The following is a 13572-nucleotide window of genomic DNA, read 5'->3' as shown; positions in this document are numbered from 1 at the left end:
ATTGGTTGCCATGATAATTTCACTGCTTTTTGTGTTCCGTTTGAGCAATTGTAACTTGCTTGACGAGACCATATTGGGTGATTAGATTTTGTAACAGTTTAAGAGTTCCTTTCTGTAACCTTTTTGCTGACATTGGTTTCAATGAATATCACAGCTCCTTGAAAACCAAACCAGTGTGCATTTCTGCATAGAATTACATGCAATGGAAGGCACAGAAGCAGGCCATTCAGCCCATCCAGTCCATGCCAATGTTAATGCTTCACTCGAGTCTCCTCCCATCTTTTCTCATCTAACCCTTTATTCCCCTCTCCCTCATACTTGTCCAGCTTCCCCTTAAATCCACCGATATTGTTCACTTCAGCCACTCTCCCTGTGGGAGTGAGCTCCACACTCTCCCTGTGGGAGCGAGCCAGCTCCCCACGCTCTCCCCCTGTGGGAGTGAGTTCCAGCCTCCCCACTCTCCCTGTGGGAGCGAGCTCCACGCTCCACTCTCCCTGTGGGAGTGAGCTCCACACTCTCCCTGTGGGAGCGAGATCCACGCTCCACCCCTCCCACTCTCCCTGTGGGAGTGAGCTCCCACGCTCTCCCTACTCTCCCTGTGGGAGCGAGCTCCACGCTCTCCACACTCTCCCTGTGGGAGTGAGCTCCACGCTCTCCCCACTCTCCCTGTGGGAGCGAGCTCCACGCTCTCCCCACTCTCCCTGTGGGAGCTGAGCTCCACGCTCTCCCCACTCTCCCCTGTGGGAGCGAGCTCCACGCTCTCCCCACTCTCCCTGTGGGAGCGAGCTCCACGCTCTCCCCACTCTCCCTGTGGGAGCGAGCTCCACGCTCTCCCCACTCTCCCTGTGGGAGCGAGCTCCACGCTCTCCCCACTCTCCCTGTGGGAGCGAGCTCCACGCTCTCCCCACTCTCCCTGTGGGAGCGAGCTCCACGCTCTCCCCACTCTCCCTGTGGGAGCGAGCTCCACGCTCTCCCCACTCTCCCTGTGGGAGCGAGCTCCACGCTCTCCCCACTCTCCCTGTGGGAGCGAGCTCCACGCTCTCCCCACTCTCCCTGTGGGAGCGAGCTCCACGCTCTCCCCACTCTCCCTGTGGGAGCGAGCTCCACGCTCTCCCCACTCTCCCTGTGGGAGCGAGCTCCACGCTCTCCCCACTCTCCCTGTGGGAGCGAGCTCCACGCTCTCCCCACTCTCCCTGTGGGAGCGAGCTCCACGCTCTCCCCACTCTCCCTGTGGGAGCGAGCTCCACGCTCTCCCCACTCTCCCTGTGGGAGCGAGCTCCACGCTCTCCCACTCTCCCTGTGGGAGCGAGCTCCACGCTCTCCCCACTCTCCCTGTGGGAGCGAGCTCCACGCTCTCCCCACTCTCCCTGTGGGAGCGAGCTCCACGCTCTCCCCACTCTCCCTGTGGGAGCGAGCTCCACGCTCTCCCCACTCTCCCTGTGGGAGCGAGCTCCACGCTCTCCCACTCTCCCTGTGGGAGCGAGCTCCACGCTCTCCCCACTCTCCCTGTGGGAGCGAGCTCCACGCTCTCCCCACTCTCCCTGTGGGAGCGAGCTCCACGCTCTCCCCACTCTCCCTGTGGGAGCGAGCTCCACGCTCTCCCCCACTCTCCCTGTGGGAGCGAGCTCCACGCTCTCCCCACTCTCCCTGTGGGAGCGAGCTCCACGCTCTCCCCACTCTCCCTGTGGGAGCGAGCTCCACGCTCTCCCCACTCTCCCTGTGGGAGCGAGCTCCACGCTCTCCCACTCTCCCTGTGGGAGCGAGCTCCACGCTCTCCCCACTCTCCCTGTGGGAGCGAGCTCCACGCTCTCCCCACTCTCCCTGTGGGAGCGAGCTCCACGCTCTCCCCACTCTCCCTGTGGGAGCGAGCTCCACGCTCTCCCCACTCTCCCTGTGGGAGCGAGCTCCACGCTCTCCCCACTCTCCCTGTGGGAGCGAGCTCCACGCTCTCCCCACTCTCCCTGTGGGAGCGAGCTCCACGCTCTCCCCACTCTCCCTGTGGGAGCGAGCTCCACGCTCTCCCCACTCTCCCTGTGGGAGCGAGCTCCACGCTCTCCCCACTCTCCCTGTGGGAGCGAGCTCCACGCTCTCCCCACTCTCCCTGTGGGAGCGAGCTCCACGCTCTCCCCACTCTCCCTGTGGGAGCGAGCTCCACGCTCTCCCCACTCTCCCTGTGGGAGCGAGCTCCACGCTCTCCCCACTCTCCCTGTGGGAGCGAGCTCCACGCTCTCCCCACTCTCCCTGTGGGAGCGAGCTCCACGCTCTCCCCACTCTCCCTGTGGGAGCGAGCTCCACGCTCTCCCCACTCTCCCTGTGGGAGCGAGCTCCACGCTCTCCCCACTCTCCCTGTGGGAGCGAGCTCCACGCTCTCCCCACTCTCCCTGTGGGAGCGAGCTCCACGCTCTCCCCACTCTCCCTGTGGGAGCGAGCTCCACGCTCTCCCCACTCTCCCTGTGGGAGCGAGCTCCACGCTCTCCCCACTCTCCCTGTGGGAGCGAGCTCCACGCTCTCCCCACTCTCCCTGTGGGAGCGAGCTCCACGCTCTCCCCACTCTCCCTGTGGGAGCGAGCTCCACGCTCTCCCCACTCTCCCTGTGGGAGCGAGCTCCACGCTCTCCCCACTCTCCCTGTGGGAGCGAGCTCCACGCTCTCCCCACTCTCCCTGTGGGAGCGAGCTCCACGCTCTCCCCACTCTCCCTGTGGGAGCGAGCTCCACGCTCTCCCCACTCTCCCTGTGGGAGCGAGCTCCACGCTCTCCCCACTCTCCCTGTGGGAGCGAGCTCCACGCTCTCCCCACTCTCCCTGTGGGAGCGAGCTCCACGCTCTCCCCACTCTCCCTGTGGGAGCGAGCTCCACGCTCTCCCCACTCTCCCTGTGGGAGCGAGCTCCACGCTCTCCCCACTCTCCCTGTGGGAGCGAGCTCCACGCTCTCCCCACTCTCCCTGTGGGAGCGAGCTCCACGCTCTCCCCACTCTCCCTGTGGGAGCGAGCTCCACGCTCTCCCCACTCTCCCTGTGGGAGCGAGCTCCACGCTCTCCCCACTCTCCCTGTGGGAGCGAGCTCCACGCTCTCCCCACTCTCCCTGTGGGAGCGAGCTCCACGCTCTCCCCACTCTCCCTGTGGGAGCGAGCTCCACGCTCTCCCCACTCTCCCTGTGGGAGCGAGCTCCACGCTCTCCCCACTCTCCCTGTGGGAGCGAGCTCCACGCTCTCCCCACTCTCCCTGTGGGAGCGAGCTCCACGCTCTCCCCCACTCTCCCTGTGGGAGCGAGCTCCACGCTCTCCCCACTCTCCCTGTGGGAGCGAGCTCCACGCTCTCCCCACTCTCCCTGTGGGAGCGAGCTCCACGCTCTCCCCACTCTCCCTGTGGGAGCGAGCTCCACGCTCTCCCCACTCTCCCTGTGGGAGCGAGCTCCACGCTCTCCCCACTCTCCCTGTGGGAGCGAGCTCCACGCTCTCCCCACTCTCCCTGTGGGAGCGAGCTCCACGCTCTCCCCACTCTCCCTGTGGGAGCGAGCTCCACGCTCTCCCCACTCTCCCTGTGGGAGCGAGCTCCACGCTCTCCCCACTCTCCCTGTGGGAGCGAGCTCCACGCTCTCCCCACTCTCCCTGTGGGAGCGAGCTCCACGCTCTCCCCACTCTCCCTGTGGGAGCGAGCTCCACGCTCTCCCCACTCTCCCTGTGGGAGCGAGCTCCACGCTCTCCCCACTCTCCCTGTGGGAGCGAGCTCCACGCTCTCCCCACTCTCCCTGTGGGAGCGAGCTCCACGCTCTCCCCACTCTCCCTGTGGGAGCGAGCTCCACGCTCTCCCCACTCTCCCTGTGGGAGCGAGCTCCACGCTCTCCCCACTCTCCCTGTGGGAGCGAGCTCCACGCTCTCCCCACTCTCCCTGTGGGAGCGAGCTCCACGCTCTCCCCACTCTCCCTGTGGGAGCGAGCTCCACGCTCTCCCCACTCTCCCTGTGGGAGCGAGCTCCACGCTCTCCCCACTCTCCCTGTGGGAGCGAGCTCCACGCTCTCCCCACTCTCCCTGTGGGAGCGAGCTCCACGCTCTCCCACTCTCCCTGTGGGAGCGAGCTCCACGCTCTCCCCACTCTCCCTGTGGGAGCGAGCTCCACGCTCTCCCCACTCTCCCTGTGGGAGCGAGCTCCACGCTCTCCCCACTCTCCCTGTGGGAGCGAGCTCCACGCTCTCCCCACTCTCCCTGTGGGAGCGAGCTCCACGCTCTCCCCACTCTCCCTGTGGGAGCGAGCTCCACGCTCTCCCCACTCTCCCTGTGGGAGCGAGCTCCACGCTCTCCCCACTCTCCCTGTGGGAGCGAGCTCCACGCTCTCCCCACTCTCCCTGTGGGAGCGAGCTCCACGCTCTCCCCACTCTCCCTGTGGGAGCGAGCTCCACGCTCTCCCCACTCTCCCTGTGGGAGCGAGCTCCACGCTCTCCCCACTCTCCCTGTGGGAGCGAGCTCCACGCTCTCCCCACTCTCCCTGTGGGAGCGAGCTCCACGCTCTCCCCACTCTCCCTGTGGGAGCGAGCTCCACGCTCTCCCCACTCTCCCTGTGGGAGCGAGCTCCACGCTCTCCCCACTCTCCCTGTGGGAGCGAGCTCCACGCTCTCCCCACTCTCCCTGTGGGAGCGAGCTCCACGCTCTCCCCACTCTCCCTGTGGGAGCGAGCTCCACGCTCTCCCCACTCTCCCTGTGGCCACTCTCCCCCCCCTGTGGGAGCGAGCTCCACGCTCTCCCCACTCTCCCTGTGGGAGCGAAGCTCCAACGCTCTCCCCACTCTCCCTGTGGGAGCGAGCTCCACGCTCTCCCCACTCTCCCTGTGGGAGCGAGCTCCACGCTCTCCCCACTCTCCCTGTGGGAGCGAGCTCCACGCTCTCCCCACTCTCCCTGTGGGAGCGAGCTCCACGCTCTCCCCACTCTCCCTGTGGGAGCGAGCTCCACGCTCTCCCCACTCTCCCTGTGGGAGCGAGCTCCACGCTCTCCCCACTCTCCCTGTGGGAGCGAGCTCCACGCTCTCCCCACTCTCCCTGTGGGAGCGAGCTCCACGCTCTCCCCACTCTCCCTGTGGGAGCGAGCTCCACGCTCTCCCCACTCTCCCTGTGGGAGCGAGCTCCACGCTCTCCCCACTCTCCCTGTGGGAGCGAGCTCCACGCTCTCCCCACTCTCCCTGTGGGAGCGAGCTCCACGCTCTCCCCACTCTCCCTGTGGGAGCGAGCTCCACGCTCTCCCCACTCTCCCTGTGGGAGCGAGCTCCACGCTCTCCCCACTCTCCCTGTGGGAGCGAGCTCCACGCTCTCCCCACTCTCCCTGTGGGAGCGAGCTCCACGCTCTCCCCACTCTCCCTGTGGGAGCGAGCTCCACGCTCTCCCCACTCTCCCTGTGGGAGCGAGCTCCACGCTCTCCCCACTCTCCCTGTGGGAGCGAGCTCCACGCTCTCCCCACTCTCCCTGTGGGAGCGAGCTCCACGCTCTCCCCACTCTCCCTGTGGGAGCGAGCTCCACGCTCTCCCCACTCTCCCTGTGGGAGCGAGCTCCACGCTCTCCCCACTCTCCCTGTGGGAGCGAGCTCCACGCTCTCCCCACTCTCCCTGTGGGAGCGAGCTCCACGCTCTCCCCACTCTCCCTGTGGGAGCGAGCTCCACGCTCTCCCCACTCTCCCTGTGGGAGCGAGCTCCACGCTCTCCCCACTCTCCCTGTGGGAGCGAGCTCCACGCTCTCCCCACTCTCCCTGTGGGAGCGAGCTCCACGCTCTCCCCACTCTCCCTGTGGGAGCGAGCTCCACGCTCTCCCCACTCTCCCTGTGGGAGCGAGCTCCACGCTCTCCCCACTCTCCCTGTGGGAGCGAGCTCCACGCTCTCCCCACTCTCCCTGTGGGAGCGAGCTCCACGCTCTCCCCACTCTCCCTGTGGGAGCGAGCTCCACGCTCTCCCCACTCTCCCTGTGGGAGCGAGCTCCACGCTCTCCCCACTCTCCCTGTGGGAGCGAGCTCCACGCTCTCCCCACTCTCCCTGTGGGAGCGAGCTCCACGCTCTCCCCACTCTCCCTGTGGGAGCGAGCTCCACGCTCTCCCCACTCTCCCTGTGGGAGCGAGCTCCACGCTCTCCCCACTCTCCCTGTGGGAGCGAGCTCCACGCTCTCCCCACTCTCCCTGTGGGAGCGAGCTCCACGCTCTCCCCACTCTCCCTGTGGGAGCGAGCTCCACGCTCTCCCCACTCTCCCTGTGGGAGCGAGCTCCACGCTCTCCCCACTCTCCCTGTGGGAGCGAGCTCCACGCTCTCCCCACTCTCCCTGTGGGAGCGAGCTCCACGCTCTCCCCACTCTCCCTGTGGGAGCGAGCTCCACGCTCTCCCCACTCTCCCTGTGGGAGCGAGCTCCACGCTCTCCCCACTCTCCCTGTGGGAGCGAGCTCCACGCTCTCCCCACTCTCCCTGTGGGAGCGAGCTCCACGCTCTCCCCACTCTCCCTGTGGGAGCGAGCTCCACGCTCTCCCCACTCTCCCTGTGGGAGCGAGCTCCACGCTCTCCCCACTCTCCCTGTGGGAGCGAGCTCCACGCTCTCCCCACTCTCCCTGTGGGAGCGAGCTCCACGCTCTCCCCACTCTCCCTGTGGGAGCGAGCTCCACGCTCTCCCCACTCTCCCTGTGGGAGCGAGCTCCACGCTCTCCCCACTCTCCCTGTGGGAGCGAGCTCCACGCTCTCCCCACTCTCCCTGTGGGAGCGAGCTCCACGCTCTCCCCACTCTCCCTGTGGGAGCGAGCTCCACGCTCTCCCCACTCTCCCTGTGGGAGCGAGCTCCACGCTCTCCCCACTCTCCCTGTGGGAGCGAGCTCCACGCTCTCCCCACTCTCCCTGTGGGAGCGAGCTCCACGCTCTCCCCACTCTCCCTGTGGGAGCGAGCTCCACGCTCTCCCCACTCTCCCTGTGGGAGCGAGCTCCACGCTCTCCCCACTCTCCCTGTGGGAGCGAGCTCCACGCTCTCCCCACTCTCCCTGTGGGAGCGAGCTCCACGCTCTCCCCACTCTCCCTGTGGGAGCGAGCTCCACGCTCTCCCCACTCTCCCTGTGGGAGCGAGCTCCACGCTCTCCCCACTCTCCCTGTGGGAGCGAGCTCCACGCTCTCCCCACTCTCCCTGTGGGAGCGAGCTCCACGCTCTCCCCACTCTCCCTGTGGGAGCGAGCTCCACGCTCTCCCCACTCTCCCTGTGGGAGCGAGCTCCACGCTCTCCCCACTCTCCCTGTGGGAGCGAGCTCCACGCTCTCCCCACTCTCCCTGTGGGAGCGAGCTCCACGCTCTCCCCACTCTCCCTGTGGGAGCGAGCTCCACGCTCTCCCCACTCTCCCTGTGGGAGCGAGCTCCACGCTCTCCCCACTCTCCCTGTGGGAGCGAGCTCCACGCTCTCCCCACTCTCCCTGTGGGAGCGAGCTCCACGCTCTCCCCACTCTCCCTGTGGGAGCGAGCTCCACGCTCTCCCCACTCTCCCTGTGGGAGCGAGCTCCACGCTCTCCCCACTCTCCCTGTGGGAGCGAGCTCCACGCTCTCCCCACTCTCCCTGTGGGAGCGAGCTCCACGCTCTCCCCACTCTCCCTGTGGGAGCGAGCTCCACGCTCTCCCCACTCTCCCTGTGGGAGCGAGCTCCACGCTCTCCCCACTCTCCCTGTGGGAGCGAGCTCCACGCTCTCCCCACTCTCCCTGTGGGAGCGAGCTCCACGCTCTCCCCACTCTCCCTGTGGGAGCGAGCTCCACGCTCTCCCCACTCTCCCTGTGGGAGCGAGCTCCACGCTCTCCCCACTCTCCCTGTGGGAGCGAGCTCCACGCTCTCCCCACTCTCCCTGTGGGAGCGAGCTCCACGCTCTCCCCACTCTCCCTGTGGGAGCGAGCTCCACGCTCTCCCCACTCTCCCTGTGGGAGCGAGCTCCACGCTCTCCCCACTCTCCCTGTGGGAGCGAGCTCCACGCTCTCCCCACTCTCCCTGTGGGAGCGAGCTCCACGCTCTCCCCACTCTCCCTGTGGGAGCGAGCTCCACGCTCTCCCCACTCTCCCTGTGGGAGCGAGCTCCACGCTCTCCCCACTCTCCCTGTGGGAGCGAGCTCCACGCTCTCCCCACTCTCCCTGTGGGAGCGAGCTCCACGCTCTCCCCACTCTCCCTGTGGGAGCGAGCTCCACGCTCTCCCCACTCTCCCTGTGGGAGCGAGCTCCACGCTCTCCCCACTCTCCCTGTGGGAGCGAGCTCCACGCTCTCCCCACTCTCCCTGTGGGAGCGAGCTCCACGCTCTCCCCACTCTCCCTGTGGGAGCGAGCTCCACGCTCTCCCCACTCTCCCTGTGGGAGCGAGCTCCACGCTCTCCCCACTCTCCCTGTGGGAGCGAGCTCCACGCTCTCCCCACTCTCCCTGTGGGAGCGAGCTCCACGCTCTCCCCACTCTCCCTGTGGGAGCGAGCTCCACGCTCTCCCCACTCTCCCTGTGGGAGCGAGCTCCACGCTCTCCCCACTCTCCCTGTGGGAGCGAGCTCCACGCTCTCCCCACTCTCCCTGTGGGAGCGAGCTCCACGCTCTCCCCACTCTCCCTGTGGGAGCGAGCTCCACGCTCTCCCCACTCTCCCTGTGGGAGCGAGCTCCACGCTCTCCCCACTCTCCCTGTGGGAGCGAGCTCCACGCTCTCCCCACTCTCCCTGTGGGAGCGAGCTCCACGCTCTCCCCACTCTCCCTGTGGGAGCGAGCTCCACGCTCTCCCCACTCTCCCTGTGGGAGCGAGCTCCACGCTCTCCCCACTCTCCCTGTGGGAGCGAGCTCCACGCTCTCCCCACTCTCCCTGTGGGAGCGAGCTCCACGCTCTCCCCACTCTCCCTGTGGGAGCGAGCTCCACGCTCTCCCCACTCTCCCTGTGGGAGCGAGCTCCACGCTCTCCCCACTCTCCCTGTGGGAGCGAGCTCCACGCTCTCCCCACTCTCCCTGTGGGAGCGAGCTCCACGCTCTCCCCACTCTCCCTGTGGGAGCGAGCTCCACGCTCTCCCCACTCTCCCTGTGGGAGCGAGCTCCACGCTCTCCCCACTCTCCCTGTGGGAGCGAGCTCCACGCTCTCCCCACTCTCCCTGTGGGAGCGAGCTCCACGCTCTCCCCACTCTCCCTGTGGGAGCGAGCTCCACGCTCTCCCCACTCTCCCTGTGGGAGCGAGCTCCACGCTCTCCCCACTCTCCCTGTGGGAGCGAGCTCCACGCTCTCCCCACTCTCCCTGTGGGAGCGAGCTCCACGCTCTCCCCACTCTCCCTGTGGGAGCGAGCTCCACGCTCTCCCCACTCTCCCTGTGGGAGCGAGCTCCACGCTCTCCCCACTCTCCCTGTGGGAGCGAGCTCCACGCTCTCCCCACTCTCCCTGTGGGAGCGAGCTCCACGCTCTCCCCACTCTCCCTGTGGGAGCGAGCTCCACGCTCTCCCCACTCTCCCTGTGGGAGCGAGCTCCACGCTCTCCCCACTCTCCCTGTGGGAGCGAGCTCCACGCTCTCCCCACTCTCCCTGTGGGAGCGAGCTCCACGCTCTCCCCACTCTCCCTGTGGGAGCGAGCTCCACGCTCTCCCCACTCTCCCTGTGGGAGCGAGCTCCACGCTCTCCCCACTCTCCCTGTGGGAGCGAGCTCCACGCTCTCCCCACTCTCCCTGTGGGAGCGAGCTCCACGCTCTCCCCACTCTCCCTGTGGGAGCGAGCTCCACGCTCTCCCCACTCTCCCTGTGGGAGCGAGCTCCACGCTCTCCCCACTCTCCCTGTGGGAGCGAGCTCCACGCTCTCCCCACTCTCCCTGTGGGAGCGAGCTCCACGCTCTCCCCACTCTCCCTGTGGGAGCGAGCTCCACGCTCTCCCCACTCTCCCTGTGGGAGCGAGCTCCACGCTCTCCCCACTCTCCCTGTGGGAGCGAGCTCCACGCTCTCCCCACTCGGGTGGAGAAGTTAATGAATTCCCGATTGGATTTCTTAGTAACTATCTTATTTTGATGACTTCTAGTGAAGCTTTTCCCCACGGGAGGAAACATTCTTTCTGGATCCACTCCACAAAATCTTTCCAAAAATTTAAAGACCTCTTGAGGTCACCCCTCATAGAATCATTGGAGTAGCAGCAGGAATCATAGAATCCCTACAGTGCAGGAGGAGGCCATTCGGCCCATCGAGCCTGCAACGGCAACAATCCCACCCTGGTCCTACCCTGCAATCCCACATAGTGTCAGGGGTATTAGCAGGGCAACTAAGAGGCAATTTAGCATGTCCAATCCACCTAACCTGCACATCTTTGAACTGTGGGAGGAAACCGGAGCATCCGGAGGAAACCCACGCAGACAGTGACCCGAGGCGAGAATTGAACCCGGGTCCTTGGCACTGTAAGGCAGTGTTGCTGAGCACTCTGCCACCGAGCCGCCCAAGTGTTCCTTTTTCGAGAGAAAAGAGACCCAGTCTATCAATCCTTTCCTGACATGTACGCAGATGTATCTCCATTATCATCCATTTATATTGTCCCTGCACTTAATGTCCAGAGCTCCATGCAGTCGTCCAAGTGTTGTCTAACTACTTTTCAATTCTGTCCCTCTGGAAATAAAACTTGGTTTGCATTCTTTTATGGCTTTGATAACCTGTGGCACCACTTTTTGTATTTCTATTCCGTAATCCCCCTGTTCCTCTACCTCACCTAGACTCGCACCTTTTTCAGTGATCCCCTTATTATATGCTGTTGGTGGCACAGTGGTTCGCACTGCTGCCTCACAGCGCCAGGGACCTGGCCTCGATTCCAGCCTCGGGTCACTGTCTGTGGAGTTTGCACATTCTCCCCGTGTCTGTGTGGGTTTCCTCCGGGTGCTTTGGTTTCCTCCCACAGTCCAAAGATGTGCGGGTTAGGTGGATTGGCCATGCTAAATTGTCCCCTAGTGTCAGGGGGACTAGTGGAATAAATAGGTGAGGTTAATGGGATAGGGTCTGGGTGGGATTGTGGTTGGTGTAGACTCTGGGCTGAATGGCCTCCTGCACTGCTGGGATTCTGTCATTCTGTTCTATCAAAATGTGCTACTTCACACAACTTCATTTGTCTCGCATTACAGGCGGACATTGACAAATGAAGTTGTGATGTAGCACATTTTGATAGAACAGAATCCCAGCAGTGCAGAAGGAGGCCATTCAGCCCAGACCCTATCCCATTAACCTCGCCTATTTATTCCGCTAGTCCCCCTGACACTACGGGGCAATTTAGCATGGCCAATCCACCTAACCTGCACGTCTTTGGACTGTGGAAGGAAGCCGGAGCCCCCGGAGGAAACCCATGCAGACATGGGGAGAACATGCAAACTCCACCCAGTCACCCAGCAGTGCTGAGGCAGCAGCGGCAGGTCACTGTGAGGCAGCCCTTTTTACTTTTTAAAATCTGACCTTGGGAAGCAGTATCTTTGTGAAATACCCTGGCAACTACCCTCTACTGAGCGCAACCCAATCGATGTGATCAATTACTCAAATGTTCAAACTATCATTGTGTGAAACGCACTAGTTCAGGCATCCTCCTTGAATCGTAATCTGTACTTCAGTCCACCATACAGCAAGGTTAGTAACGTGTGCTAAAATTAACTCTGTAGTGGCATATGTTACGCACCAATCCCATGCCATGGAGGTATAGTCAGAAATTCCAAAATAGGATTAAGTGTGGCACAGTGGTTAGCACTGCTGCCTCACAGCGCCAGGTCCCAGGTTCAATTCTGGCCTCGGGTCACTGTCTGTGGAGTTTGCACATTATCCCCCTGTCTGTGTGGGTTTCCTCCCACAGTCCAAAGATGTGCAGTTTAGGTGGATTGGCCATGCTAAATTGCCCCTTAGTGTCAGGGGGACTAGTGGGGTAAATAGGTGAGGTTACGGGGATAGGGCCTGGCTGGGATTGTGGTCAGTGCAGACTTGATGGGCTGAATGGCCTCCTTCTGCACTGTAGGGATTCTATGATTAAGCTTATTATGAGCTTCCAGTTGTGATTTTGTTTTCAAAAATTGTAGTCTTAAGTTTTCACCCTATTTGATACTAATAATGTTCAAACAGTAAATTCTTGTCTTTTTACATACTAGTTACCCACATCCTATTTGGAGCTAGGTTAGATTGCAAGTAACAATATACTTCGCCATCACTTGTGGAAAAATTCTAACCACCTTGTTTGTATTGGTAAATGTATTTGGGTTAAAATATATCCAGGGCTGGCAAATATAGGGGTTAGCGAATTGTGTTTCAAGTTGTACGTGTTGCAATTTAAACGTTTATTCTCTGTGTCTGGAAGCAGAAAGGTGATGAGGACAAGGATCCGACCAAAGACACTTCTGCGGGGTCTTCTGCCAAATCCGCTGACCAAGACTTGTCAGCAAAACAAGAGGAGATGGTTGATATTGAAGAAAATGAGCTTATTAAAGACTTTGAAAAGGAGCTGCAGGATGTGTCCATCCCAAAATCCAAGATGTCTGAGATTAAGAGAGAAGTGAAAGAAGAAATGGAAAAAGAATTTGAAAATCTTATTGATGAAGTGAGTAATGCTCCTTTAAATTCAAAAGGAGTTGCATATTTATTAAAATCAGTCCAGAATACCTGATGAGGCAGGGGCTTAGCAATGTATTTTTTGAACTAAATTGAGTTGGTGTTTGAATGACAGATGTGCTAGTAGGTTGTGTAATATGCAAGGCCGCATATGTCAAATTCTGAATTGATCTGCAGATTATGTACTGTTACACACTTCCTGCACTGATTATCTCGGGGCAAGATTTTATGGCCTCGTTCGGTTGGTGCCTTCAGACTTTTGTATTTTTTTCCTGACGGAAGAAGGTGGAAGAGAGAATGTCCGGGGTGCGGGGGATCCTTAATTATGCTGGCTGCTTTGCCGAGGCAGTGGGAAGTGTAGATGGAGTCAATGGATGGGAGGCTGGTTTGCGTGATGGATTGGGCTACATTCACCACCCTTTGTAGTTTCTTGCAGTCTTGGGCAGAGCAGGAGCCATACCAAGCTGTGATACAACCAGAAAGAATGCTTTCTATGGTGCATCTGTAAAAGTTGGTGAGAGTTGTAGCTGACATGCTGAATTTCTACCGCCTGCACATATTCTTCCTCCTCAGCTACTATACATCAGGTCCAGTGGGACTTTACAAAGTTTTTTGAGCACCATTATGCAAAGGTTTATTGATTCTGTCGTATTTACAGCGCACAAATGGGTCATTCAACTCGACTAGTCCAGAATAAAACTAGAAAATGCTGGAAATACTCTGTTCTGCTGTCCACAGATGCAGGTTTGAGCCCATGCTGCTCATGCATCACGCTATCTTTATTTAGTCTGATGTGCATTTCCTTCCATTCCTTTCTTCCTCATGCATATCGAGCTTCCCCCTGAAATGCAGCTGTGCTTTTAACCTCAATTGTTCCTTGTGGCAGTGAGTTCCACATTTCTTATCGCTGTCTGGGTGAAGAAGTTTCTTCTCTGTTCCCTATTTGATTTATTAATGACTGGCTGAGTTCTGATCTTGCCCACAATTGAAAACGTTGATTTTTTAAAAAAAATTTATTTGTGGGACATGGGCATCGCTGGC

The 13572-nt window shown here is 61.5% G+C and overlaps 1 protein-coding gene across 2 annotated transcripts in view; it reads left to right on the top strand.

Moving 5' to 3' along the window:
- Nucleotides 1–13572, top strand: part of os9 (OS9 endoplasmic reticulum lectin) — a 63579-nt gene that overhangs the window by 36503 nt on the left and 13504 nt on the right. Inside the window, exon 11 of one of the 2 annotated variants that reach the window (XM_078201250.1) lies at nucleotides 12284–12520. In XM_078201250.1, the coding sequence (XP_078057376.1) occupies nucleotides 12284–12520 (237 nt within the window). Of the gene's footprint in view, nucleotides 1–12280; nucleotides 12521–13572 lie in introns of both variants that reach the window. The other variant, XM_078201249.1, reaches the window with a different exon arrangement.

This window comes from Mustelus asterias, chromosome X (assembly GCF_964213995.1).
Source record: "Mustelus asterias chromosome X, sMusAst1.hap1.1, whole genome shotgun sequence".
Lineage (NCBI taxonomy): Eukaryota > Metazoa > Chordata > Chondrichthyes > Carcharhiniformes > Triakidae > Mustelus > Mustelus asterias.
Note: the sequence above shows the minus strand (reverse complement) of the source record. Positions and strands in the feature narration are given on the sequence as shown.